The following is a 27948-nucleotide window of genomic DNA, read 5'->3' as shown; positions in this document are numbered from 1 at the left end:
GTGGGTGACGAGGAGCGATCACCACCACCAGGAAAAAAAATACCAGGAGCCATAAAATGCACGGACTACAAGGGTCCATTTGACTGTCAGTAAGACGTTTTCGCATTTTGAGGTTTTGGTCCTGGCGAGGTCTTTTACAGAACTCTAGTTTAATACGATGGAGATCCTCTGTCAGGCCGAGCTTTCTGGTTTTTAGCCAGTCGGCTGCAAATCCAGGGATGGCTAGCTGAGCTAACCTAGCCAGCTAACAATTAGCCTGTCCATTTAGCTATCCTGGTCACGGGAGCCTCGGTCTGCGAGAGGATACCTGCTCTGAGCGCAGCTGTAAAGCGGTACTTTGATTCGGGTTGTTACTGTTCGGCTCACTGTTCGTCGAGGGCTGGGATAGCCTTTCTGTTTGTTCAGTGGACGGGCGCTCATTGTCACTGCGCGGGCGTACGGTGTTGGTTTCGGGGCGGTTAGGCTTGCGCTCGGCCGGGCAACCAACGGAGGGATTGTACAAATGAGGCAGTGGCAAGCGGTTGTGTCCCACTGTCTCTGGGACCGAAGTTGGTAGTTTGAAATTAAAACCCGTATTTTTGACCACTGTTATTCTTGCGGGCCAACCAGCTACGCGGGAACGGGGTTAAAAAAGTGTTGGCACGCTGAAAATTCATCAACTTGTCACGTTAGCGTGGTTGTAACATTAGCAGCGCTTAGCTTACAAACTAACATCAGCTCCTCTAGAAAGTGCATCAGATAAAATTATTTGCACATTCGCTAGTCATCTTGAATGTTTGCAGACATGTTGCATTGCAAATTTTCTGTGATCAGCAGTCAGTACCTGTAGCCTGAGGATTTACACAAGACTTTGACTAAGCTGTCAAATATTTGACACTTGACAGCAATTTTACCATCAACAAGGAAGGCCATATTCTGCAGCAAGCCTATCGAGCTCGGTTATCAGTGTCTGGAAATAACTTGCTGAAAAGGGGACTTGTTGCCCAGAGTGGGTTTTATTTATTTGATACTACGTGTGAGGTGTAGCCCAGCGCCCCTTGTCAGACGGGCTTTTCAGCTCATGCGGTGATGACTTTAGACTCCATGATGGCTTGTTGCCTGAGTGAGGAGGCGAAGGAGTCCAAACGAATCAACGCTGAGATCGAGAAACAACTCCGGCGAGACAAGAGAGATGCAAGAAGGGAGCTGAAGCTTCTTCTGCTCGGTAAGCCTGCACGTTTTCTAAAAGGTTTCACATACTTCTGACACTGGCATGGCTGGACACTTGCACTTCATCTCTATCTCTGATACACACACACACACACACACACCCCCACACACACAAAAACCAGATAGCGCAAAAGCAATTGATTTTGATTGCATTGTACAGGCTTCACATGCAAAACCCTGCGCCCACAATTGCGCAAGACTCATTACCCTGGCCACCACAGGATTTGTCTGTGATGTGATATGCAAATCAAGATATGGTTCTGATGGTGTATCCAGACTAACGGGAGCTAGTAGTGGCAGCGCTAAGAGCAGCCATTGAGCCAGGAATTTAAGCAAGCTTCTTATGATGTGCAGTTTTGACTGAATGAAATTTACACTCCTACATTGTGTATGTGCTGGGTTTCTTCAAAGCCACCATAGTCGTCCATCTTTGGTCACAGACCTTTACAGTTAAAAAAAAAAAAAAGAAGATGGGGAAAAGCTCCTCAGCCGATAATTAGATCACAGCCTGTGTCACCGGTTTGGGTGTCCTCTTGCTTCTCTTTCACCTGTAATACTAATCTAAAAACCCTTTGACATTTACTGTGAGGTTGATGACAAGCTTATAAACAAGTTAGACGATCAATTCTGTCAGACATGTTAACAGAGACAGGAGACTGGTTTCACTACATGATGACTCATTTACTAGCATGTGATTTTCTTGCTTTGGTGGTTGAGGGGATTTGACTTCATGTCAACCCCTCAGCCTAGTTTAGTGATAGTTACCTAGGGTTTTTGACTATATCATGCCATAGCTACAACTCACAATACATAAATAGAAAGTGTTTTTAAACTGACAATAGACAGAAGTGGTCCCTTGCTGTAATTAGTGAAAATATCAAGCACGTCTTTGGTTGAGAGAAGCTTCTCCCAACCAGCCGTCTGCAGTTCCCTCTTATTAACCTAACACCTTTCCTGTAGTCGTTTTCTATATGACCAAAGTTTTATCTCTCTTTAAAACGTGGCTTCGGTGATGAACAAGAGTTGGTTTTAATTAAGTCTGCTACAAGGCAGACAGCGCTCTCTTGGTGTCTGGTCTAGAAAAGGCTGTCCAGTGAGGTGGCTTGCTCTGGGGAAAAAAAAACTGTTCTCCAGAGAGTAGGCTGTGCCATCCACAGACTGATTTTCATGTTTAAGAAAGAGTAGCAGAGCCACTGAGCATTTTTTAAAAATGTGATATTATGATGACAGATCAGGGTGTTTTTTTTGTTAATTGTGCACCACAGTGAGCTCAAAGTTTAGCTACAGAACAGCATCACTAGGACTGGCAGGGATTCGGTATCATGCCGAAGAACACTTCAGCAACTCAGTGGTTTGTTGTCAACCTCCAACACTGAAAGAAAGAGCAGCTTTGAAGATATTAACTGATTTCTTGTCTGTTCTCTAACAGTTCCTATTTATGGGATGTAGCATCACTACCAGAATCTCGGAGGAGCTGTACGTGTTGAATTATTGTTATAGCTTTATATAAGATTAATAAATCAATTTTAAATTTTATTAGCAAGTAGACTAGTGGGTTTAGCTTAGAATATGACCAGAATAGTTTTCCAGGAAGAGCCGTTGAGAAAACTCTCTCTCCACTCTCTCAACAAAAAATAGTCAAATGAATGCCAGTGGAACTGCAGTTAGTCTGGACGTGGGATAAAACAAGATCTCCATAACTAGCCTGTAAGCCCATTTACATTCATTTTGGGTGTTTTAAATAGCTTGGAAGATACTTACGACTAACGATTATTTTCATCATTGATAAATTTGTCAGTTGGTTTCTTGATTATGGGTTTGGTCTATAAAATATCTGAAAAGGGTGAAAAATGCCAATTGCGATTTTCCACAGCCAATGGTGACATCTTCTTAGGTCTGTTTTGTCTGACCAACAGTCCGAAGCCCAAATATATTCAGTATACTATAATAAAACACTAGGAAATCACTATCACTAAATATAACCATTTGAGATGCTGGAACCAGACATTTTTGGGAAATTGCTCAAATCATTTGAGAATTTATGTCAATCAACTAATCGTTGCAGATCTACGTAAATAACATCTGGATTTCTTGATATAAGACATTCCGAATGACAAGTGTAAATTGGGCCTTTGATTAGAGGATAGTTAGATACAGTACATAGTTGGTCAGAGTGGCTTTTGAATGTTTCTAACCACCCGTTTTTGTGTCACCAAGACCTGAGTTAGTCTTTGTCATTTTGAGCACAGGTGACCAGATATTTTGGTCAACGCTTTGCTTCTGCACTTTTAGAATGAAAGGCTCCAAGTGTTTCTGCTGTGCTTGTGTGTTCATGGCTGGCAACGCACAAAAAGGATCTGTTGGTTCAGTTGGCCAACACATTGCCAAACATAGATTAGAAATATAAAAGTGTTGTTGGCGGAGAAACATATTGTCCTGCTTTTCCTGCTCACAGATGAGATGCTGGGATTATGACTCATTGAAAGAGATGGATTGGGAAGACATCTCTTTTCTGTCCTCATTACCTAAATTTTTCAATGAAAATGTTAAATTATTAATTGTGGGAGCCATGCATTTTTTGTTTGTTTTAGTTTTTGGTGGGAGTCTGCTGTCACATTATGTAGGCTCCTGTGAAAAAGATCTAAACACTATCTGTCCCCAGAGTGAGTTATAGAGCCCTCATGTGTCTCACGTCATTTGGAACCTATTATGGACCTCTTTGATTCTCTTTGATTCACGCATAGTGTAGCTTTTTATTGTGTTTTTGGCTGAGTATGTATCAGGTTTTGGGTCTTTTATCTGTAGTGGCTGTTTTCTTGAATTCACTGTTGGATTTCATCATTTTATTGCTGATTGGAAAAAAAAAAAACTTTCACAAACATGGTTTTGGTTATTTGCGTACTGATGTTGCTGGTAGAGCAGTAACACCACACCCAAATATATCAGTTTTCAGCTTGAAATATTCAAGCTTTGTATTGCTCTGACTTGCATATGTTGTTCTAAATTGCAGATGAAGCTCAGAACTGTTTATTTAAATGTAGTGGTTATACTGTAGTTGTCTGAAGTTTGGTTTGATGCAGTGCAAAATGCTTCTGTGCTGCCTATAAGGAGCATTGGTGGTTTTGTCTGATGTTTTAAACGGAGGCAATTATTCCAGCTGTTTATCAGCAACAGGCCAGCTTTCCTCAGTGGTGTGGTTAGCTAATACATGGTAGACATGCAGGCTGAGGAAGAGCCAGGGTCAGAGGAGTGCTCTGCCTCCTGCTCTGCAGCTAATGAAAGCCACAAGTAATTAAATGTGTACAGCCGGAGCCCAGGAAGCTTCAGTAAGACCACCAGTCTGTGAGCTTTCTTCAGTAAATAGGAATTTATTTGAAAAAAAAAAATGGGAATAACTGTCTGTGTTAGTGCAACTGTGTTAAACCACTGATGTTAATTTTTACATCATTATTTTCACTTACTGAAATTATCAGATGAGTATGTTGGGGATCTGATGCTGAGTTAGCTTCCTGTGCTATAGCACTCGTTTCCCCTTGATCTTGATCTTAATCTTTAATCAGTTCCTACAAAAGTGCTTTTCTCTTTATGACTAATTACCCTCATGTTCTTGTGATATACTTTTGTAAGTACTGTGACTTACCAATTTTTTTCCTAATATAACAAGAAACTTAATTACATATCAATGTGAGAGCTTTTTGTTTAGACAAATGAAACTGGTATGTTGTAGTAACCAGAAATATGCAACATTAAAGTACTTTGTTATAATGAGAAAAAGGATCGCGTTGGAGAAAGACACGTTTATGTTACACACTGTGGCAGTGTGCAAACAGTGACTGGAGACTCTGAGACACTTTTCTATGTGGAAGCACTGTTGACTGAAGGTTAAGTCAGTCATATGGATGGAAAAACCTGTAAAACGTGTACCAATGCAGTGCTGCACAAATGCTACATATCTTTTTTTTTCTTCTTCCGTGGACGTGTATTCATATTGTAAAAGATGTTTCAAAGCAACATTTAACTCAACCCTTATACAAATTCTTTACATCGTTTGTGGTTCTTATATTAAATGACAGAAAATCACATTATTGTGCCGACATTGTCTTGGTAAATGCATTTTGAAAGCTTGATAAGAGGAGGTGTCACTTCTCCCTGCTTCTCAGGAAGTCCAAAACTGTCCAGTCAGCACTATGTATATTTGGGGACCATTCTCTGACAAATTCATTATTGTGTCTCACTATTTCATAACCCTTAAAGGTCAGATTTTGTTTGGGTAATTGCAGTCCCCATGATGCATGGGGGGGGGGTGTAAACAGGAAGTACAATGTTGCCATGGATTGCAGTGAGTTATTCTGGCTACAACTTTTTTTGATTTGTGTTTTGTTTTTTTTTTTCTTGTTTTGTCATTCACCTTCTCAAACATGGTTACCTGGATTCAGGTCTTCTCATGTGTACTTGCTGCCTGTCTGGGCTTTAAACTCAACGTTTGTTGTGTGAAAGCTCCTTTTGAGGAATGGCAGAGAAGGAGAGCACCAAGATTCAGATACACGACATCAGGAGCACATTCTGTACACCTGAACGAGCTAAGGCACCAGGTAGCACAGGATATTTACCTGAGCACATAATTGAAATGGGAGACAGGATACAGTACACACACACACATACACACACACACACTGAGCACATACTTCATCTGTCAGTGTGCACACCTCTCAAACAGGTCGGTAGTATCTGGGTTAATGAGTGTTTGTTTTTTGGCAACACCCAAGGATGTCTCATGCATGGAGCCTACCTACACCTATTATGGTTTCTCTTAGTTAGTCTTACTGTAAGCCAAGCAGATAAGCCCTGTGTTAGCCATATTTATTTGGATCCCTGTTAGCTGCTGCCAAGGTAACGGCAGCCATGGCTGGGCTCTGTAGAAATAACAATATTTCAGACAATACAGATGAACAACCCACACACACAGAGTTATAAAATGACCCAAAAGAGATTTGTGAGGGTGCGTGTGTATGCACAGTAGCACTGTGGGCCATCATAGGGCTGCCCTGTGGTATCCCAGCTATCCTCATAGGCACAATAGCAGCGCTGAAGGCAGAGTTGGCAGATGCCTTCCTGTATCCTCACTCCCACAGCTGCATGTCTACCAGCCCTGACTGACTCTCAGCCAAGGTTGATAATGCTAATCATCACCCACGTGAGCTTACTTTCCAGAAATCTCAAATTGCTAGACTCATACAGCCTGACCTGGCTCTCTGGTGTGGCTGTGCCAAATATGTGCCAGTTATTTTAGCTAAATTCATGTTGGTTTATATTGAAATAGTTTCTGTTCTGTTCCACTTTCGCTGAGTTGTGTCTAAACGGATCATACCCTTTTTACCAGTTAACCTGACTGTTTGTCACCACTATCAATGAAATGCTGAATACATTTTCAGACTGCTTAATAAATTACAGCCATGACACTGATTTATTTCTTGACCCAATATGACTTATGTGGCACATTTTTCCTGTCAACAGGAAGCATTGGTTTCAATTTAGTCTTTTACCAGTGGACCAGTACCAGCAAGTGTGCCCTGATAAGGGCTTTTAATGGCTTCTGTGGCTGCATCTGTATTTTCCCAAGTTTACATTTGCTTCTTCATGTAGTTTACATTAGCTCTGATCAATTATACACTCAGTGAAAATAAAAGTGTAAGTAAGTAGGTACCTCCTTGCACCCTTGCTCTTTCACACAGGGAACCCAGGATAAGGCTAGGTTTAGTTATATATATATATATATATATATATATATATATATATATATATATATAGTTATAGTTATATATATATAGTTATAGTTATATATATAGTTATATATATATATAGTTATAGTTATATATATATATATAAGAAAATTCTCCCTGGCCTAAAGGCGATAAGACACACCAAGGCTTTATTATATATTTTCGCTTATTTACCTTTGATCTTCAACTAATTTCTATTCCCCATTGGTATTGATAGTGACTATACAGTCAGAAGAGAGCCTACGATCCATCCCTGTTCTGATGTGAAAGAAATACGTGTTAGCCAACTTTACGTATTTGGTGTGACTATACCTGTGCTGTGTCTGCCATCCCAGCCATTTCTGTTTTTCAGAGGTGTACATATGCAGTGCTAAGTTGTGCTGTGCCTGGTAGATGAAAATTTGAGTTTCACAGTGTGGTATGAAGGCAAGGCAGGTAGGTGTTTGTAGTTCAGCTCTGTTTGTCTGACCGCTCTGTTGGTTGAGCAAACTGATGCTGACACACCCAGAGTTTCGGCAGTTATGTGGCAGTCAGGACTGTGAAAGGCTGCCCAGTCCTTCTCATGTCAGTGCCTGTCCGGCTTGTTATTACTGACACAAACAGCCCCATTAATATCTTCTCATATGATATTAATATCTCCATTTATGTTAATTATTTTTAACAAACAGTAGATGGCTGGTACAGTTGTGACAATGCTAAATTGCTAATTATTAATGGCGTATGAACGATTATATCTGTAAGCTGTAGCACTTGTTTTATCAGTTGAATGCCTGTGTGTTTAAATCAACCAGGTCCGGATACCTAAAAAGACAAAAAAAACCTTCAACCTTCTTTTGTATGTTTATACAGCAACACATCAGCGTTGGGCAAGTTCCCAACTAAGTCCTGTACTAGGACGAAGGAAGTGAGGTTGAAGACAGATCACAATTAGTTGTGCGATTGCAAACTGTTGTACCGCTGTTCCAGTACAACAAGCATTTTGATTAAATGGGAACCAAAATAGGCAAAATGATTAAATTGACATCTAAGTCCTTTAGAAGGAAAAGTATGCCAGGAATTTTCTCAAAACTGGAATAGAGATCTGTGCTTGCTGCCCCCTCTCTCTCTCTCTGTCTCTTTTTTCAGTCTCTCTCCCAGCATAGATCTAGATGTGCTCTTACAGTCCACTTGCTTCATGGAGACACATTTCAAACATCCAAATGCAGCACAGGAGAGACTTGGGTCCTCATCCCTCCCACCCATTCCCTCCAGTCACCCACTTATTAAGAAGGCATGTGAAAAATGATGGTCATTCAGACTATCTTTGGAGTGAGTAGATGAAGATGTAGCCATAAATGTCATAACATGGACGGTTCGTTGGAGGAGCTTTGTTGGCTTGGTCTGGCAGATGTTAATGGGGGTACCTGGTGCCCACTAGTCCATTCATTTCCTTGGTTACTGACACTCACCTGCTAAACTAAAATGCAACCCAGGAAGTCCTTTAAATGTGCTATATGTAACTATTTTAGTTCAAAGCATTCAAAAATTATCAACAGAATATGAAGAAATAACAGTTTTGAAGTTATGTCAAAGATGTCTTTGTATTGTGATGCTGAGACATCTGCTTAAGTTAGCATGCTAACGACCTCGTAATACCACTTTTTACCTCACGAGGCCATAGTGAGTCTTTGTAGAGTCTAGTCTGCCCTCAGTCCAACATCAGAGAATGTAGAAGTAGTGCAACCCAGAGGGCAAGAAACCATGTTTGGTGGCAGAGAAAAGAAGTGATAGAAATAGAAGCAAAACAAGTTAAAATTGCCACTGCTTTCCACTGCTGGAGTCTACTCCTGGCGAGCAAAGGAATGAAGTTGGAATATTATATTATGCATATAGATGGCACGTATTTATTTTTTTTGTCATATATTATGCTGTTATCTCTAAATCAGTCAGCTTGGTCTGATGATTAGTAGTTTACTCTCCACTGTCTCTTCCCATCCATATGTGATGAGGCTTCCTACTGCCCACCTATGACTAATTTCCTTTCCTTTAGGGGAAAGGGGATTGAGACAAGGAACAATAACATGGGAAATGGGTGAATAAGCAAGCAAGACTTTCTATATCCACAGCTGCTGTACACTATAGCACCCATGTTAGCCAGCCAGTCCTTTCAGACAGTAAAGTTAGCAAGTAGATTTTAGTCAGCAAATTTAAATGTCTGAGAGTCTTTTAAGGAAATAGTTCCAGGAACTAAGTAGCCTCGGGATCTAAAAGTCTCTTTTGTACATTTGTGTGTCTACCACATCTCAAGACCCAGAAAGATTAGGCAAATTAGACAGACAGTGGATTAGTAGTAGCTTAGTTTCTTAGGGCATTAATGTTGTGTATTGTGACTCATTGTTGCGCAAGTGTGATGTTTGAATTAAGGAAACCACAAGTACTTGAAAAGATTCTTGAAAACGCCATAAAGGAAAAACACTCCCGTAGTAAACAAAAGTATAAAATACTCCTGACTGTAGTGAGGATATGCTCATTATATTGAATCAAGCATGCAGACAGTTTGACACGTGTTAGACAGTTAACTACAGCTGTGAATAGGTCTGTGCGATATGACAATATATCTTGTTTATAACAGGGAGCTCATACCTTAAAGAGGGACTACGTCTGTTGCATGGACATGCTTGTATATTAAAAGTCTGACACAGACCAGAAGACCATGCTTTTCAAATTATGCTGCAGACCTGTCCCCACAACTCCACCAATATCTTTTGCCACCTATGCAAACCCCCCCCACCCCCATACTCAAACGTTGCAAGAGCCTTTTGCCCGTGGCGCACCATATGGATAAAAATCATGAAGATAGGAGGAGATAACGGCTGCGGTTGCAACTGACATCTGCAAAGACATGGCCCCAATTTACCCGTCCGAGAACTCACGAAACCCTCGTCAGATGTTCGACTCATGATAGGTATCGTTATCGGGATATGAGATTTTGGTCATATTGCATTGCTTTAGCTGTCAGATAAATCAAGGGGAATAAAAAGTACAATATGTTTCCCTGAAATGCTGTGGTTTAAAAATGTAAAGTATCTTAACAATTTGAAATATGCAAGTACAACTACCTCAGAACTGTACTTTACTTAAGTATAGTACTAAGTACAATACTTAGGTAAATGTATCTGGCTGCTATCTGAATAATGCTATAAACAAGGCGTAGCAGTCATGAAAATTGTCTTTGGGCAGTAAGCGATGCCCAGTATGGTGCCAACAGAAATGCATATAGAGCATGGACCTAGGCTCCTGTGGTCAAAATAGAGCTTAGGTTCCTAAAAATGTTCTTGGAAAAGTTCCTGCAGGCGAAATGGGCCTCTAGACAGCCATTCAGTCATTCAGATCTGTACAGTCAGACAGGCCTTCAGCAAACCTTTCCCAACACGAACTCAAGTGGACATAGCTTCCTGTTTGATGTGCTTGGGGAAGTTTTTAAGGAATCATTTACTCAGAGCGCCCCTCTCCTTCACTCTGTCACACTTTACACCTCCTTCCTTTCCCTCTTGTCTCCTTGACTCCCTTTTGTTCTTTCCCTTTCAGCATAGATGCCAAACTCTGCTTCAAGTTATTACTCTTCATGTAAACTGTAGCTGAAATGTCTGCTGTGGCCTCCAGCTGGCCTGACCCGATGAAACAGATATTTTTCAACTATTTTTTCCTGTTCTTTGTGAGTTAATGGTTATTTAGCCGAATGACTAATACCCTGGTCAGTGCATGATGTGGGCAGAGTGACACGGTTCTGCCTCGGTTAACGGTCACAGCTGTGTGATTATTGGGCTTCTCCTCACTCTGCCCCCTCCGGGCTTTGCTGTGTTGGGGATTTCAAAATGGCTCAAGGTCTCTGATAAGCCTGTGTTGGTTCTCTGTGCCCCAGTGTTTTGAAGCTCCTAATTTATCAACTTTGTATATGAACTCACAAACGTGGATTTAGTTTTACATGGCTTTTGGCTACTTTTCATATGCTTTGTTTATGTATATGTATGAGGTATGGCCTTTTAGAAAGCACATGGAGTTGGTGGCCATGGAGTTTGAAATACATGGGAATCTACCAAGCAGCAAAGGTCCTGTGAGAAAATACTATTGGGTTGCATTATAAGAAATGCAGGAACTGGTGTTTTTTTGGAAGTTGACTCCTTGCTAGGGACAAAAAGTCAGGATTTCTTGGCTTCTGCTTCTACTTGATTTAGCCTCTTTTTTTTAAAATGTTGTGCTTTGACATTTCTCACCAAGGTGTGTGTGTGTGGAGAGAGAAAGATAGATGCAGGGTTCAAATTCAGGTAGAGCGTTGAAGTACTCAATATTTAGAGGAGAAAAATCTTTATTTGCTTCCATAACTGTGTAATTCCCATGGCCTGAGAGGAGAGGACGTTGTGGGACTAAAAAATGCATGCTAAAGTTGCATGTTTGGCTGGGCTCTGTGGAGACGTACTGAAGCCTATCAGCTGGGCCTATCAGCTGGTGTTTTCTGCCATGTATTTATGAGTCCAGAGCAGGAGTTGCCATGGGAACTAGCATTACCCCTCAGGAGTAGCTCCAGTGAATGTACAGTAGCTTGTCCGTGAGAAATGCTTCTGCTGGGTTTTCCAGTAAGGCAGGAGAACAATGGGATCTGTTGAATTAAGCAGATCATGCCTGCAAGACATGCGCCCCCCCACACCTTCTGGTTGTTTGTGTGTTTGGAAAATTCAAATATATATGAATACAAACAAACATGCACAATAAACCAACAAAGCTGATGTATCTATCCCATGTCCACTCCCTTAATTTCTCTGCTTGTCTGTTTTAAATTTGTCCCTGTCTGCTCAGTAACACTCAGTGAGGAAAGCAGAGAAAATATAGTCAGTACTTGTCTTTCCTTTCTTACTCTGTCTCTAACATCCCAATGACACCCCTCCCCTTTGTTCAACTCCTTAGTCAATGAGAAAGTGAACTCTCCAGTGCTGTGTCTTGACAACTGCTATTTATGTCTCTCAAAGACATACTTTGTCTGAAGGGGAAACTCCAATGTTGCTTGACCTGCTCTCCACAGTGAAAGATCCTGTCTGGTTAGAGGGCAGGCGATGCTCAGGGCACTCCTTCACTGTACACTCAACTGTGCTCTTCAGTCAGCAACAGTCAAACTTGACTCTAGTCGTTGCTTGGAAGACATTTCAGCTACTTTGCCTTGGGAATACCAGCTGTACTTTATAACACAAAGCACATTCCATTATCTAATCAACCACTACAGTTCTGCTTAGACAGTGTAGCTGTAAACATTATCAGTGTCACCAGTGTTTTCTATTTTTGTTTTTTTGTTTTTTCTGCATATTTCCGTTGCTCCCAATTTGGTATTACCAGTTCCTGATGGGCAGTTTTACTTTGTACTGTTAACTCCCTCCCTGCTCTAGTCTGAGGAGGGCACCATGGATGCCAGTGTCAGTGGATCCACCATTTTGTTCCCCTACTTCTGTCCAAATATCTTAACAGCTTAACATCACGTGGATTGGCATAAAATTCTGTGCCCCAGAGGATGGATTTGAACTTTCTGATTTTTTTGTCCAGTGCCACCATCACATTGACAGTTGTGGCTTTGAGTGAAGCACTTCAATGGACTGCCAACATTTTACTTATTTTTATTTGTCCAGTACTTTGGTTTATGACCAATTATCATGCAAAACTGATAGCATTCCTGTCAGCTTCAGCTGTACTTTGTGTTTGTGTTCACCAACAAAATTAAGTTGCTGAACATGGTAAACATTATACGTGCTAAGCGTTAGCATCTTAGCATTATCACTGTGACCATGTTAGCATGCTCATGGTAGCTTTTGGCAAAAAGCAGTGCTGTGCCTAAGTGAAGCCTCCCAGACCTGTTAGACGCTTTGCTTTGTTTCACCTGTCAGCGAAAAGCTTCAGTAGTGAGACAAAATAGTCACATAGATTCATGTTATTGATCCAGTGCTTTAATATCACCTACTGTTAGGATGACAATTCTATATCAAAGACGTTCAGGGTCGTGTACACAGTTCTTTTTATACTACACTGTAATTCTGCATGGATGTGTTGTTCTGCGTTTGTGTGTGTGTTTGTGGTAGCACACGGACAGTCTTTGCAGATCCTCATGGACATGGGCAGAAGACTAAATTCACTCCATGAGGACACTCACAGGCTATGCAGACGCAGAAAATATATTTTGCGCTTTAGTGGGCACTTGTGTGTTAATTAACCCATCATTTGCATTAAATTGTTCTTCAGGCTGCAGTCCTTGGTCTGTGGGAGTAATATATTGATACTCGGTTTATTCTTTCTGTGGAAAAAAAGAGACAAAAGCAGGCCATATCAAACATTGCAGCTTACAGCTTCCCATATGTGAATGTATAAACTAGAGAATTATTTGATTCATAGAAAAGGCATATTAAATAATTGTCATTTCCAGCCCTAGTTGAGATCAGTAGAACAAAGACAACAGTGAAAGGCAGTGACCAGAGAGTATATGTGTAGCTTAAACTGCTGTGACTCAGACTCAGAGAGGGGAGAGGTAGGGAGCTCGAGCAGGGTTGTAGAGGAAGAAAATAGGTGGTGGAATGGGGGTGGGAGAGAGGAGGACTGCTCTGGAAAGAGAGCTGCACAGTGAAACTAGACGTTGAGTTTGGGTTACCTGCCTTTTCTTGTGAATGTTCCTCTGTGGTTGATGGCAACAGCACACAAATAGAGTGGTAGTTTGCTCACCGAATATGCCCATATACAACGATACAGAGCCTGCTGTGGAAGCTCTCGTGGAGAAGTTGGTGTTTGTGAGAGAGATCTGTGGGGCTCGGCGTGTCTTCTTCTCTGCATGTGCACTCAAGTTTCCTTCTCTATGACTTGGTCTTTCTGTGTGTTTATGCACATGTGCATATGCATGGTCACTGTGATACAAAATTGGAGGAGTGAACTCAGTTTACCCAGCTCTTTGTTGAGTTGAGGTGAGCCGTGCAGCCCTCATCTGGTTACTCTGGACTGCTCCACTTACCCACTCTGTCAGTCGGCCCTCTGTGGTAACCACTGCCAAAACAATGCAGTGCACATCTCGGGACACTGGAACCAAGATGACAAGAGACTTTTTGACTTGAGGGACAATAGCTGGACCATAATTAGGCCCAGAAACATTTGTCATATATATTTTAGGCTTTCAGTCAAAATTCTTAACTGTCGCTTGCCGTTATGTAACTCTCACATTGCTTGATCATCAGAATTGCACACAGCCGTTAGTGAGTAGTGTAAGTGTCAAGGCCATTCTGCCTTAAAGTGCCCCAGTTCAAAAAAATAATAATAACATACCCACTTGAGAATGTATGGGTTTAATTTTTTTTAATACACATGCAGAAAATTGGACCATTTTACTGTTTTAAAGGAATAAAAAGATCGTTCAGTGTTAAGCAAACCAGGAGCTGACACCATGTGGACTCCTGTGGAAGCACCCTGCACTGGTAAAACACAGAGACTGGGATTGGTATTGAGGTCTGGACCACTGCCTGGGGGCATGATGGTGCGGATTCCTTCACAGTCTTGTGTATCAGTACCAGGGTGTAGGTGGACACACAAGGTCAGCCTGTTGCAAAGACAGGCCGGTTTATTACCACAGAAATATAAGTTACATTTTTAAAAAGGCTGCATTTTGACCAATTTAGAGTTATGCTTGGCTGACCCTGTTGAGAACAGCTTAGCACCCACAAGTCTTTTTTATTTTACTTCTTAGTTTGTAGCAGAGATGCAGAGAGCAGCAGAGATGCTACATGGCTAAATGATACTCTCAGTTGTATTTTTAATTGTCTTGTAAGGGGGGATGGATCACAGCTTAGTTTTATTATTATGCTATTGTGGTATTATGGTATTGACCCATTTTTCAAACGAATGTTCAGTTTTATTGTTTGCCTCATTTAGCCAGTTTTACATTACATTCAACACTTTTCATTCCTGGGTAATGGCAAAAAGAAGAAAACTGTTGTAACTTTTCACACCGTGACAGCAATGTCACATATCCATTTGTGACTTCTTTTCAGTCGCTGGCTGACCTGCTGTGTCTTCTTGTTTTCCTCTCAGGTACTGGAGAGAGTGGCAAGAGCACTTTCATAAAGCAGATGAGAATAATCCATGGGTCAGGCTACACAGACGAGGACAAGAAGGGCTTCACCAAACTGGTGTACCAGAACATCTTCACCTCCATGCAGGCCATGATCCGCGCAACTGAGACCCTCAAGATCCCGTTCAAGTACGAACAGAACAAGGTGCGTATTGTCAAGTGTTGAGGTGAAATATTGTTGTGTGATGTGTTATTAAAATGGATACATACATCCAAATACTTGCTAGTTTGTGAGACACAAATGTGCATTGGTTAAAGACCTTGAGAACTTGAAATTCTCTCCATCAGCTTCTTCTTATGAGTTATGGGATATATGACTTGAGGCATGGGTAGGAGCTCGAGGCTAAATTAAACAAACAAAACGCCAAATTCTCTAACCCAGCTGTCGGCTGTCAGGTTGCATTGAGGATAATGTAGCTGCCAGGTTTTGACAAGGAAAAAGAATGTGTGGGGAAAAAAGGTGATGTGTCTGATTCTGCTCAATGATTTGTTCTTTTTTTTTTCCTTTTTTGTTCATTGTAAGACTGACAATGTTACAGGAGTGAAATGCTCTTTCACTTCATTTACTTGAGATTTCACCTTAACCAAACAAGAGTCCTCAAAGTAATTTAAGATCTGTCATGATGCATAATGATAAATGGTAGCAGCTATGTTTGGTTTGATTGGATGACTCAAGTGTAACTTTTACGTTTCATTTACATTTCAGTCATATCCTTGAACTGTAATTGGTGAGCAGGTAGAAGTTTGGTGTCTCGCTCATGGACCCTTTATCCATGCAACAGGGGGCCACTCTTTGTCCTAGTGTGAATTCTTATTCAGTCTCCTCTGAAATGGCCTCTGTCAGCATGGCCAATAATCACTGCCTGATTGCTCAGTTTAACATTCGTGCGTCCACTTAATCTCATGCAAACCACTTTTAAACAGATCATAAATCTGGCAGTAAAATGAGATGCAAAGTAAATTGAACTGCTCTCCTCCAGTGAACTGTGGCCTTTGACAATTTACCACTATAGCTGAATAAAAAGGGCATTTTAAAAGTGGAGATGTACCCTTTATTGAATGTAGCTTTACAGAGGTTATGAATTTGGTCACTATATTCCTAAATTACAGTCTCCTGGATTTTGAAAATGGCATCATATACTAAGAAATCACCTGTCTTACACACTTGAGGATTTAATGTTGCAAAAAAAAAATAAATCTGAAAGTGTTGAATCCAAAATCCAAATGCTGTTGTTGAAAGTTTACTTTTTTGCTTTGTTGGTTATTCTCTCAGAATAATGCCCAGCTGGTGCGCGAGGTGGACGTGGAGAAGGTGTCATCATTTGATCAGCCGTACATCAGCGCCATAAAGATGCTGTGGGCCGACCCTGGCATCCAGGAGGCCTATGATCGCAGGAGAGAGTACCAGCTCTCCGACTCAACCAAATAGTACGTCTACGATGAATGACCCATTATTTACTGTGGAAGTGGTGAAGCAGTCTCAAACCTCATGTTTTTTTCCCCCTAGTTTTCTGACTATTACACTCAAGCAGAGGAAGGAAAGAGGATTTTGGGAGATGGAGGTTGTCAGGTTTATAAATGACTGATAATAATATCGGGGCTAATTCCAACCTGCATTAATCAATTTCAAACTAATAGGGTTCCTTAAAAATTTGAGGACTGGGAAAGAATTCAAGCTTATACATATATGTATTTGCGTATATTTTTATGAACTGGCTATATGCATATTTGTTTGGTAATTGTGTTGTTTTGACAGAAAGCAATTGTTTGTGTGTCTGTATTTAGCATATACTATAAATGTGCATGTGGTCTCGTACTTTTGAGACTGGTGGTTTGCCTACATGTGCATCTCTGTCATATGTTCCCTCCCCCTCCACAGTTACCTTAGTGGTTTAGAACGAATAGCAACACCGGGGTACGTGCCCACTCAGCAGGACGTCCTGCGGGTTCGAGTGCCTACCACCGGCATCATTGAGTACCCATTTGACCTGGAGAATATTATCTTCAGGTACTGGCGTCAAGCGCTGCCGATGATGTCACTGGTTGGCTAGCTGCTTGACAGCTGGTCAGTCAGTTGGAAACCGTCGATGCCGCTGTCTCCCATCTGCCCTGTGCTGCACAGCAGGACTCAGCACTTTAACACATCCCTGATGGTGCACTCTCAAAGACTGGCCTCAAGAACGGCCCCCAGAGCCCCCCTCCTCCTTACTTACCCCCTAGACTTATTAGAAAGGCAGTAATTTTTTTTAATTTTCACCCTAGCAGTCAAAGTTGGCCTCCTGAGTTCTAAATTATCTTTTTGAAGTCAAGTTAAAGTTCCTGCTTCCCTTAAACTTACAAACCGTCACAATGAGCACTTTGAGGGGAAGCAGAGGATTGTTTTGTCTTTGGGAGCTGCCATCAAGGATGAAGCTAAATTTCTAAGAGTAAATTTGCGGGGTGGTGGTATAAAATGTCACCTAATCCCCTCATAACTCTTGGGAATGTTTATTTTCTTTGGTTACATCTGGATTGTTCCACTGGCTTTTGGAGGGGTGTGCTGTATCTGGCTGTTAAGCTTCACTTTCTCTTTCCTCCCTCCCTATCTCTTTTGTTGTCCTTCCTGTCTCTAGCTATCTAAGTGCTCTGGATCGTATTGCTGAACCGTCCTATCTACCAACCCAACAAGACGTGCTTAGGGTTCGAATCCCAACCACAGGGATCATAGAATACCCTTTCGACTTGCAAAGCATCATTTTCAGGTAGAAGAAGAACTACACTATTTTTACTAACCCCAGTTTTGTACTCTACTAGTGTTTTTTTTTTTTATCATTTTAAAATCCTAAAGCCCTTATGGAGTCTTAGTCAATATGTTTATGTGTGTCCTACAACATGTTTTATGTCCCCATTTGTGCATTTAAACCCAGTGGCTGAATATGTCCCCAATCTATTCAGCTGTTCACTGTACATTCAGTGTTAAATGTTAAAGTAGATTCTACCAAAGCTAAAATGATTGGTCAGTGTATTTATCGACAGAAAATTAAACTATTTTAACAATTGAATAATTATTTAAAGTTATAAATCTTAAGATTTCAGTTCTTGTTGATTTGGCAACTTAAAGTAAGTCCGGTTTAGTACTTCTTCAAATCACTCCCTGAGCAGCTACTTTATCAGAAAGCAGATACAACAAGAAGTGTATCCCTTTACGGCACAGCCAAACAAATTTGGTGTTAAAAAAGAATTTTCCTCATGTTCGTTACATTTCTGAGAAGTTGGACTTGTGCAGCCTGTCGCCTGCAGTTGTTCATCTAGCAGCTCACTGTGGCTGCTCCCTCATGTTCTATTACTAACTTGCAAAAATTAATAATCATACCCTGAAAAGTAAATGCTGCAAATCACAGCAACATTGTTTTTTTAGATTTCTTCACAATAAAAGCCACCATATTTTTAACCAGATGCATGCTTTTAATGTGAGGCTGTAGCAATATAATTTCATTTAATACAGCTCTGTTATGATGTATAGAGAATGAATAATGAGGTTGTTGTCAAAGAGATAAACTTACTCTGGATTACATGCATGCATCATTTCCTTTGAATCCCTCACATGTATGCAGGTAGTCTGAATCCAAACGAAAATCCTAAGAGTTATATCTTTAAGCCATTTTTCCAGCAGGAACATTCCCTAGTTACTTTTCTAGTGTCAGAATATTTTTTTATTAGTTTATTTTTGTGTAATTGAACACTGTCTTTGGATTTGGGCTGCCAGTGGTGTTTTTAACTTTTTTTTCCTGCTGACAATTTATAGATTAAACTTACTCAAGAAAGTAATCAACAGATGAATTGATAATTGAAATTATTTTTAGTTGCAGTCCGAGTTTCTGTATGTATCCATATTATCACTGCAGTCTGCAGTATCTGATTTGACACAATAAAAACAGACTTTGGTAATTAATAATTGCATATGGATGCCTCATAAAGATTACCGAGCTGTACTCTAAAGTTTGCATGTTTAAAAATTAAAATGCTCATAAAAGGCAGTATTTTTACATGATAGTCTCAGTTTTTCTGTGTTGCCCAGAGAGACAGCTCCCAGCACAGAGGCAGGCAGTTTAGGATTTGCCACCAATGCGCAGGGCAACTTTCCTTCTCTTGCAAAAAAAAGAGAGAAGATGAGGAAATAGAGATGGACCCAGGGAACAAGAGCGATTACAGAAGAGTGCAAATCAATAGGAAGCCATCATGTCAGCCCCCTCCTACGCTTGGCAAGGCTAGAAATAACTCTGCTTGCAATGACGTTGTGCTGAAGAGGTTCCCAGCAGCTCTGCTGCAGCCAGCCGATAGGCCCTACTCTGCTTGGCTGTTCTGTTGATGGTGAATCACTACATGCTCTCAATGACATCAATTTTGTGTTAAGAGACAAAAAATACAAATATGAAGTGGAATGAATGTGAGGTGTCAGGCTTTATTAAAAGAAGAGCACGATTGTTGAGGTTTCTTAATTTAGTGGTTTTAGTATGTGCTGTCATTTCCTTGTAATTAAATATGGAGCACACTTGATGCAGGATGAGAAGTTCCCCAGCCCAAATGTGGATAGTAACAAGCACATATGGGAATAAACTGCTTCTGCTTGCAGCTGACAGGGCTGTATCCACAACAAGGAAGCCTTTCATAGACAAACATCTCCATTAGCCTTGCTTCCTTCTCTTTTAATTGGCTTTTGAAGTCACAGAAAATGTCATTTCACTTGGCTTATCCAGTACAGGAGAGCTTATCGTACTAAGTAGGTCATTCATCCTTGCTAGAGGAAAAAAGGAGGTCGTCTGATGTGAAGGAGTTTTATTTTAGGCTGGGTCTTCTGGAGGACTCCATTTATCAATGCCCTCCCTCCCTCTGGCAGACTCACTGAGTTCACCTTTGTGATGTGTGATCAAACTTTCACTGCATGGCTGTAGAGTGATGTTGGGTATTTGGAGAAATTTTCAACAGAGCTAAGACTCACATGACTGAGTTTTTTCAGTTGTCTTCTGCAGCAGTTAAGTTAGTTTAAATGGGCAGATAGAACAGTCTGGATTTTGCCCTCTCTGCCCCTCTTCCATTCTTATCTAGCAGCATTAGGTTGATTTGAATTAACTGAATTTTGTTCATTTCCATTTTCTTGGTTTTGGTAATTGAAGGATAAACTTGTACCAAAGAAAAAATGTGAACACTAGAACAAAAGGAACAGAAAAATAGATTGTCCAAGGGTCGATCCAGATTTCATGCCCCAAAACCAAAACCTGTGTATCATGCCTTGCAAGCCCTTGTTTTGATTGTCTTGTATTCTTTAATTTTTCTTCCCTGATTTTTCAGTTCTATTCTTCCTCATCGTTTTTTTTCCCCTCCAACTATATCTGTTGCGCCTCTTGTATCCCTCACATCTAGCAGCTTTTATAGGCACACCTAAACAGGGCAATATTTAGCAGATTTACTTTCTGTCCCCTGCATGGACTCTCCAGCATCTGCTTTACGGTGAAGGGAGAGAAGGATGGCATTATTTGTGCACTTCCTTGTAGTTATTTTGGTTCACCTAAGGGAAGGTTTGCTCTGTCCTCTTTGTGATTCACGCTGCAGATTCTCATTTCTTCTCTTTTAAATTCTCAGTGCAAAAAGGGCGTTTGGCTTGAGCTACACTACACTCATTAGATATTATACTGCAGTGGTCTTCTGTCTGTTAGACCCTACTTGCCTTGAAATATATTGATTGGCCACAACTGGATAACAAAGCTCAGTGTAACTGAAAATGAAAAATTTCAGTGAAATTTTGCCAGATGAATGCCTCTTTGTACTGATAAATTTTCTACTGGAAAAATCACACTCCTGTCCTGGAGTGACCCAGATCCTTGGCTGAATCGCTTCAGGGTTTCCGCCCTCGTGGCTCTGTTTTACTTTACATTTATTACATTTAATTTAAATTATTTTAATGTTTGATTTAGATTTGGGTGTAGATATGATTCATTGGTTCAAGTTTTAACTATTTGACACCCATTGTAGTTCCAAAGATTTAGAAAAAGTGTAATCTTTGAGATAATGATTAAAATGCATGCTTATCTTATTTAGCAACTGAACAATGAAGATCAAAAGACTCCTGAGTGATAGATTTGGTAATAATTGTAACTTCTTATCTTTTATGTGATTCTCTCGGCCATCTGTCTGGTGGCCCTCCATCTCATCCCATCATGTTCCAATCAGGATGGTGGATGTGGGGGGTCAGAGGTCAGAGAGGAGGAAGTGGATCCACTGCTTTGAGAACGTCACCTCCATCATGTTCCTGGTGGCGCTCAGCGAATACGACCAGGTCCTGGTGGAGTCGGACAATGAGGTGAGACAGTGACACAAAGACATTTCTGAGAGCGTACACAACATTTTGGCACTAAATATTCGTACTGAGGCATTAAGTCTAGTTTTAACATTTGCAGGTTTTTACTTGTTGTGAGCAAATTATTTTGCTTTCCAAACTTTTAACATCATTTTTAAATTTACCTTCTTGAACAGCCTGTTGAATATCCGTCATCTGGAACTGGATATACAAACTTACTTTGCGAACAGTCACTTTGTTTGTACAATGACAAGTTTTGGTTTTACGACCTACTACTAAAAAGTTTTGGTTCTCTCTCACTGCTCGCATCATCATCTTTACTGCAATAATCCCACGTAATGCTTTCCTAGAACAAAGTTAACCAAAATTAACGACTAGTTGGTGAACGTAGTGGAGGAGAGTGAACATTGGACTTCCATTCATCGGGCAGCCAATAAAATCTCCAAATGTGGCCCAAGTGGTCAAGAAATTCTGAAAAGCAACTTTTAACCTTTCAATCTTCTATGGAACCATTAAAAGTCAGTGAGTCATTCATGTTCTCTCATGACAATCAGAATAGAAGTCCTCTATCTGTTTACTCCACAGATATTTTGTTTGCCCATGTCGTTGGCTCTGTCCCCTCTGACTGTTCAGATAGAATTATCACTAATAAAGCTAATGTGATCAGCCCCTGCATGGCCTCTGCTCCTCTCCTGACAACAAACCCTTTCTCTGACCTGGTCATAACTGGGTTTCATAAACCAGACCCAGTTGCCAACTTGACTCACTATGTCTGCTGTATATCACTACACCTTCGTGGTCAACAAGTTACCAGGATTTATATTTATCCTCTCAACAATAACAGCGGCAACAGTGCGTTACCTACACACACATACTGTATTTCATCTGGACTGGTCCTGCTCAAGTGTGATGTCTTATTGAACACACAAGGACAGGAATATGTTTTCAGTTTCCCAGGTTGTCATTTATTTGCTTTTCATTTTTTTGTTTTGTATATGGTCACAGGTGGTAGGCTACCCTAGAATAATTTTATGCTGGTATTAAACTGTGTGTCTTAATGGTTGACGGCTAATACAAGGCTAGGTTCCCTTTAGGCTTCACAGTCTGCTGAGATTATCCTGTCGTGTCGACAGACTCAAGACCGAAACCTTGACCAGTCAGGGTCTGACGAGATTGTTTCCAAACATCTTTGATTTCATCAGATCAAGTCTGGCCAGGACCATGTTACGACTTGCCAAGACTAAAATGCAGGAGTTTAAATCGGAAAGAGGAAGAAGACTCAGGTTTAGCAGTAGTTCTCAGCTTTAAGTTGTTTATGTGAGACAGTTTTGTCTAGAGGAAAGGTTAAACAAAATCATGAGCATGCTAATTTTGCTATCTGGCTACTAATATTAGCAACCAGATTAGAAGATAGAATATCACATTATAGCACGTTTGGGTAAATAAACACAGCACAGCAACTGCTTTTTTGTTTTGTTTTGTTGGCATGTTTGTCTGAATTTGGTTTCTTTTGGCTGTGCTTTTATTATCCCTGGTAATATTCCTGCTGCTGTCTGGACATTTTTTAATGAACGTCTAGTATGGCACCAGTCGAGAGACCCCGCTGCCCTTCTACTTAAAACAGAAGGTGACAAAAATACAGCCCATAATGAAGTTTTACTGGAAATCACTCGGATTCCGCTTGTTATTGCTCTTAGCTGTATTCAGCTAAACCTTCAAAGTTTGAGCACCTGCAGATACAGAGCCAAGGTTATGCCACCAACATTGTCACATTGATTGACTCTGCACCACTAATGTAACTGGCAGACACACACCAACCACAGTGTTGAGGCTGCTAATTGAGTGAATTTTTTTTTTTTTTTTAGAAGTACTAAACAGCACTAACTTATGCATAACTTATGTAATGTTAATATTTATGTATCTACATAAGACCAAAAATAACAAAACCAGAGTTTTGTTATTTCTGGTACATTCACAACAAAGAGTGAATCAAACAGAATTTGTGAAGTCTAAGATTCTGAATGTATCCTGACCTTGTGTTTCTTTGCCTTATCTCTGTTCTCCCCGGCCCATGTCAGAATCGTATGGAGGAGAGTAAAGCTCTGTTCAGGACCATCATCACATATCCCTGGTTCCAAAACTCCTCTGTCATCCTCTTCCTCAACAAGAAGGACCTCCTGGAGGAGAAGATCATGTATTCTCACCTGGTTGACTACTTCCCAGAGTTTGATGGTAATTTCAGTATCTTTTTTAGCTTTACAATAGCATTACAAATTTGATATAGTTTGCCTGTCGTGGAACGGTAGTGTACTGTAGGACCATGCTGTTAGCCGAGCCTCAGTTGTGAATTTGTTAATTCCGTTTCTCTTTATTTTATTTTATTTTATTGTATTTAATTTAACTTTATTTAATTTAATTTATTTATTATTTAGGATTTATTAAATTAATTATCCATACAGAAGCCATCGGTCAAGCTTTAATGTGGTTGTGTAGTTTAACATACTGTTTTTGATTGTAGAGCGACACCACATGGTTAAAATGATGTACTACAATGCCACCTGAAACACAGCAGTTCTTTTTTAGCTTATGACCCAGTAAAATAAAGTGATGCCTACTCTAACCCCCCACCCACCCAAAAAGGATGCTATTCACATGATGAAATCACTTGATTGTTAAACGATACAAATGAGCAGTAAAGGCTCAATGACGCCAATATGATGCTCTCTAAAGGCTGAAAATAATAGCCTGTTCTTCTCCTAGGTCCCCAGCGGGATGCTCAGGCAGGTCGAGAGTTCATCTTGAAGATGTTTGTGGACTTGAACCCAGACAGTGACAAGATCATCTACTCCCATTTCACGTGCGCCACCGACACGGAGAACATCCGCTTCGTCTTTGCAGCCGTCAAAGACACCATCCTGCAGCTCAACCTCAAAGAGTACAACCTGGTGTGAAGGAGAAGCGGAAAGAGAGAGAGAGCAAGCAAGAGACCTGCAGCCTACCCCCCCCCCACACACACACACACAAAATGCAGAGTCCACTTCACACACATCTGCATGAAACACACTCACAGCTTCATACTTTAATTGGCCCAACACTGACCGTGTTCTTTCCACTTAGCTCCTCAATTGTTGGTTTGCCCACTTTTTCTATTAATTGCTCCTCTTGCACACACACACGAAACACACTCAAATATGACACTCCTTCCATTTGTCCCCCTCTCTGTGGGGTTTTGGTCTGCTGTGGGGCTCCTCTCGGCCCTCTTTTGGCCCTTGGTGTGGCTCACATTTTTTCTTTCTTTACACTACATTATCACCAGTACTTGTGTGTATGAGATGGGTAGAGGGCCTTCTCTGGGTAGAGTATGGACAAAGGGTTCTCTCCCCTTCTTCTTATTTAACCCATGCATGCTATACACTACAGAATGAGGGCATGAGGCCAGGCTGCAGGCGCTGGACTCTGCTCATCTGCAAAGGGTAACTAATTACGATGATCATCGGGCAGTGCTGGGGTGCAGTGAGGTACTTGGTTCCCCGTGGGTCTTGAATTATGTATTAGAGTTTTTATTTGTTAACCCTGCCCCAAACCAGAGCACAGGAGCTCTGTTGAATGTAAATAAAGTTTTCATGCTGCTCACACAGAGTGAGGGCTAGACAGAGATGACTACAAGTTCTCTGTAGACTTTAAATATTTTCAGCTATATTAATTTCTTGGTTGTATTATTGCTACTATTGTTCTCCAGTTGAAATTGAATTGAAGATTACTACACAAAGGACTGCAACCCTCCAGAACGACTTACAATATGTTCCTTATACACTGTCCCTAAAGTGTTAACATAGATCATGAAACAAAAACTAAAGAGACACCTAAAGTATTTACATGCTGTATATCAACCCTTGTTATTTTGTATCACGTTGCCAAATTCAAACCACATACGTTTGTTCTGTAAATATAATCACATTGCCAGTATCCTATTCATCCCTTAAGTGGTTCAGATACTAACAGAACGTATTTGGGAACTGGTATTGCCAAAATTAAGTGCTAATGTTCTCTCATTTTCAGAGGTTGATGGCATAACAACTCAGTTTGTGTGGCATTTCTTTTATGTCGGCAGTTGCCTGAATCACACATGTATTAGTACTGTGATTTATTTTCGTTGATTCCTTTGATGGTGAGAATAATCATCCTGTGCACAACGTGTGAATGATGATACCAGATTAGTACAGTGCAATAGTCAGTTGTAGATGAAATAAAGCTTTTGCGCTGCCAGTTAGCTTCAGTCACAAGTTGGTCTTGATCATCCAAATGGCTTCTCTGTGTAATCGAATTTATTTTGCCATATTATTCGGCCAACATTTGATAATCTGTAACCGACAGCAAGAGAGTAAATAGTTCTTTTTTTTTCTATGTCTAATTTATCAATCAGATCTACGTATTGTTGACACAGTAAATGAGACATCCTCCCTAGTTTCAGCGCAAAGTTTTTCCAACCCAGGAAATGGGAGGAGATTTTATACTGCTGTAAAATATCAAAACTATTTTATTGACAAGTGTTCTATCTTTCTAATGATACTTCATATATTTAGTTGTTGCAGTTCTGTTTTGAAATGCTTGGCAATGGAAAGACACTGTTTCCATGTCAGGTTTGTGCTTTATGCAAATAGGAAAATGAAAACAGACAAAAAACTTAGTGGCTGAATATTTGCTGTTCAAGGATGCTTGCATTTTTTGTAATTTTTAAAGGTATGTTTTGGCTATTGGTACCAATCCCATATCGTGTCTCTTGCCTGATAGTTGTTTAAATATTCCATTAAGCTGAAAGTTGATAGATGGCTATTTTTGTCTTCTCAATGTAATTCAGGTAAGTTTTCATAACTTTTTCATCACAAGGGCTACTGCTAGCAGCTTTGGTAGAAATGAAAGGACTCTATGGACGCCATAGAGCAAAAAAAGGTGAAATTAATTAATGAGCAAGGGGAGGGAGTGTGTTGACATCCTTTTGAAAGTGATGGCCGCAGGTTCAGTGAGGGAGGAATGCAGCAGTCCACAGATGCCTACATGACATTCCTGAGGGAAAGTCTGGTGGCTGTTTGGCTCTTCGTTCGCTATCTTTTTGCCTTTAGAGGAGGAGAATAGCTATTGTCAAAAGAAGTGAACTTTCCCAAGGTGCAAAAAGCACATTTTTACTGTTCTAGTTGTTGCACCTAAACATCCTTATGCTCTTCTCACGAATTGTTTTCTAATCTTCTTGGCTTATTTCTACTTTTATTATGTGTTTATGCATATTTGGCTTATCTTCTCATTGGTAGTGTTTCCATCTTTGACTTTGACTTAGCCTGTGTTGGAGTCAGGAAAAAGGGAGTGCTGGGACATTTTGACCTTTTTGTGCACGTAAAAAAAAAACTGGCAGAGTTAGGTTAGGCATCAAAGAAATAATTACCTATCTTAAGTTGTTTGCCAAAAGGTTTACACTTTAAATTTTCTCGTGAATTTTTTTCTTTTTCTTTTTTTGTGATTTTTAGATGTGCATTCTGAAGCACTTAATGAAGGAGGGACATATATATATGCTAAGTGCCACAATTTTTTATGAGTTGAAACAACATTGGAGATGTTTGAAGCCTCTGACTTTGTCAAAGCAAGTTTAGTCAGTCTGTGGTCTTGTTTATCCAGCTTTTATTGATAAAGGGTTTATCTTTGGTGCTGTAACCGACATTTAAAGGCCTTTTCTTGAACAATCTGTCCCATGTTTAGGGTTAAGTTTCACACACTCACTCGCTTACAGAATTTCATTTTGTGGGTGCCACAATTCAGCACACTTTTCAGTTTGAAATTAAGAGCTGACAGACTTTAGCTGAGTTTGGAAAGGAATATTGTGTTCAGCTTCACTGAACAACATGAGGATGTCTATTTGTGTTTTTAACATTCTCAGCTTGGCTTTCAGGGAGCACGCTCCATTCCCCTTAACTGTGGCTTACCACCTTAAGGGCAGGTGTGTGGCCCCTTAAACTACATCCTCATATATGTACATATATATATATATATATGATTTGTTGTCTAGCAAACTGAGTTGAAAGGACTGCTGTGAGGACAATAAATAAAATGAACATGACCACTCCAGGAACCAGTGCTGGCATGATGACACACTCAAAAAAAAAAAAAGAAAAACTTGCATCAGTTTTCACCAGCTGACAATAAGTGTACTTCATGCCTTGTCTGGCTATGACAGCACCCAAACCAACACAGAAAAAGTAAGATGTGTACACTACCAGTGATTAGAGCCAGAGCAGAACTGGGTCAGTTATTTCAAATCCTCTACATAGATTTGTATTGTATTTGCTATATCTGTAGAATGCAAGTTGGAGAAAGTCTGTAAGACAATCCAGTAGAAAACACTGTGCCAAGCAAAATCAATCAGCTACAGAAAAGATATCAAAAATTAAACATTTGTAATAACTTGACCCAGATCTGTGGTTTAAAAAAAAAAAACCCTTTTGTTAATCCAC

The 27948-nt window shown here is 40.4% G+C and overlaps 1 protein-coding gene across 2 annotated transcripts; it reads left to right on the top strand.

The window, feature by feature from the left end:
• The first annotated feature begins 1 nt into the window (after window position 1).
• LOC121182832 (guanine nucleotide-binding protein G(q) subunit alpha) lies at window positions 2-27724 on the top strand. Of its 2 annotated transcripts, none has more exons than XM_041039447.1 (7): window positions 2-1204; window positions 15075-15259; window positions 16388-16542; window positions 17727-17855; window positions 21322-21451; window positions 23527-23680; window positions 24209-27724. In XM_041039447.1, the coding sequence occupies exons 1-7, from the start codon at window positions 1069-1071 to the stop codon at window positions 24397-24399; spliced, it is 1080 nt and encodes a 359-aa protein (XP_040895381.1). In that variant the 5' UTR covers window positions 2-1068; the 3' UTR covers window positions 24400-27724. The 2 variants fall into 2 exon arrangements, with proteins under 2 accessions (XP_040895381.1, XP_040895382.1); XM_041039448.1 differs by lacking the exon at window positions 17727-17855 and adding an exon at window positions 16994-17122.
• The last annotated feature ends 224 nt before the right edge of the window (window positions 27725-27948 follow it).

This window comes from Toxotes jaculatrix, chromosome 6, assembly GCF_017976425.1.
Source record: "Toxotes jaculatrix isolate fToxJac2 chromosome 6, fToxJac2.pri, whole genome shotgun sequence".
NCBI classification, from domain to species: Eukaryota; Metazoa; Chordata; class Actinopteri; family Toxotidae; genus Toxotes; species Toxotes jaculatrix.
This window is presented reverse-complemented; position numbering and strand designations above follow the sequence as displayed.

Excerpts from the sequence above, each read along its gene's own strand:
- LOC121182832 (XM_041039447.1), top strand. The coding sequence starts at position 1,069 with ATGACTTTAGACTCCATGATGGCTTGTTGCCTGAGTGAGGAGGCGAAG. Across the intron at positions 21,452-23,526 it reads TGGTGGAGTCGGACAATGAG|AATCGTATGGAGGAGAGTAA; the intron begins GTGAGACAGTGA and ends GGCCCATGTCAG. Across the intron at positions 23,681-24,208 it reads CTACTTCCCAGAGTTTGATG|GTCCCCAGCGGGATGCTCAG; the intron begins GTAATTTCAGTA and ends TTCTTCTCCTAG.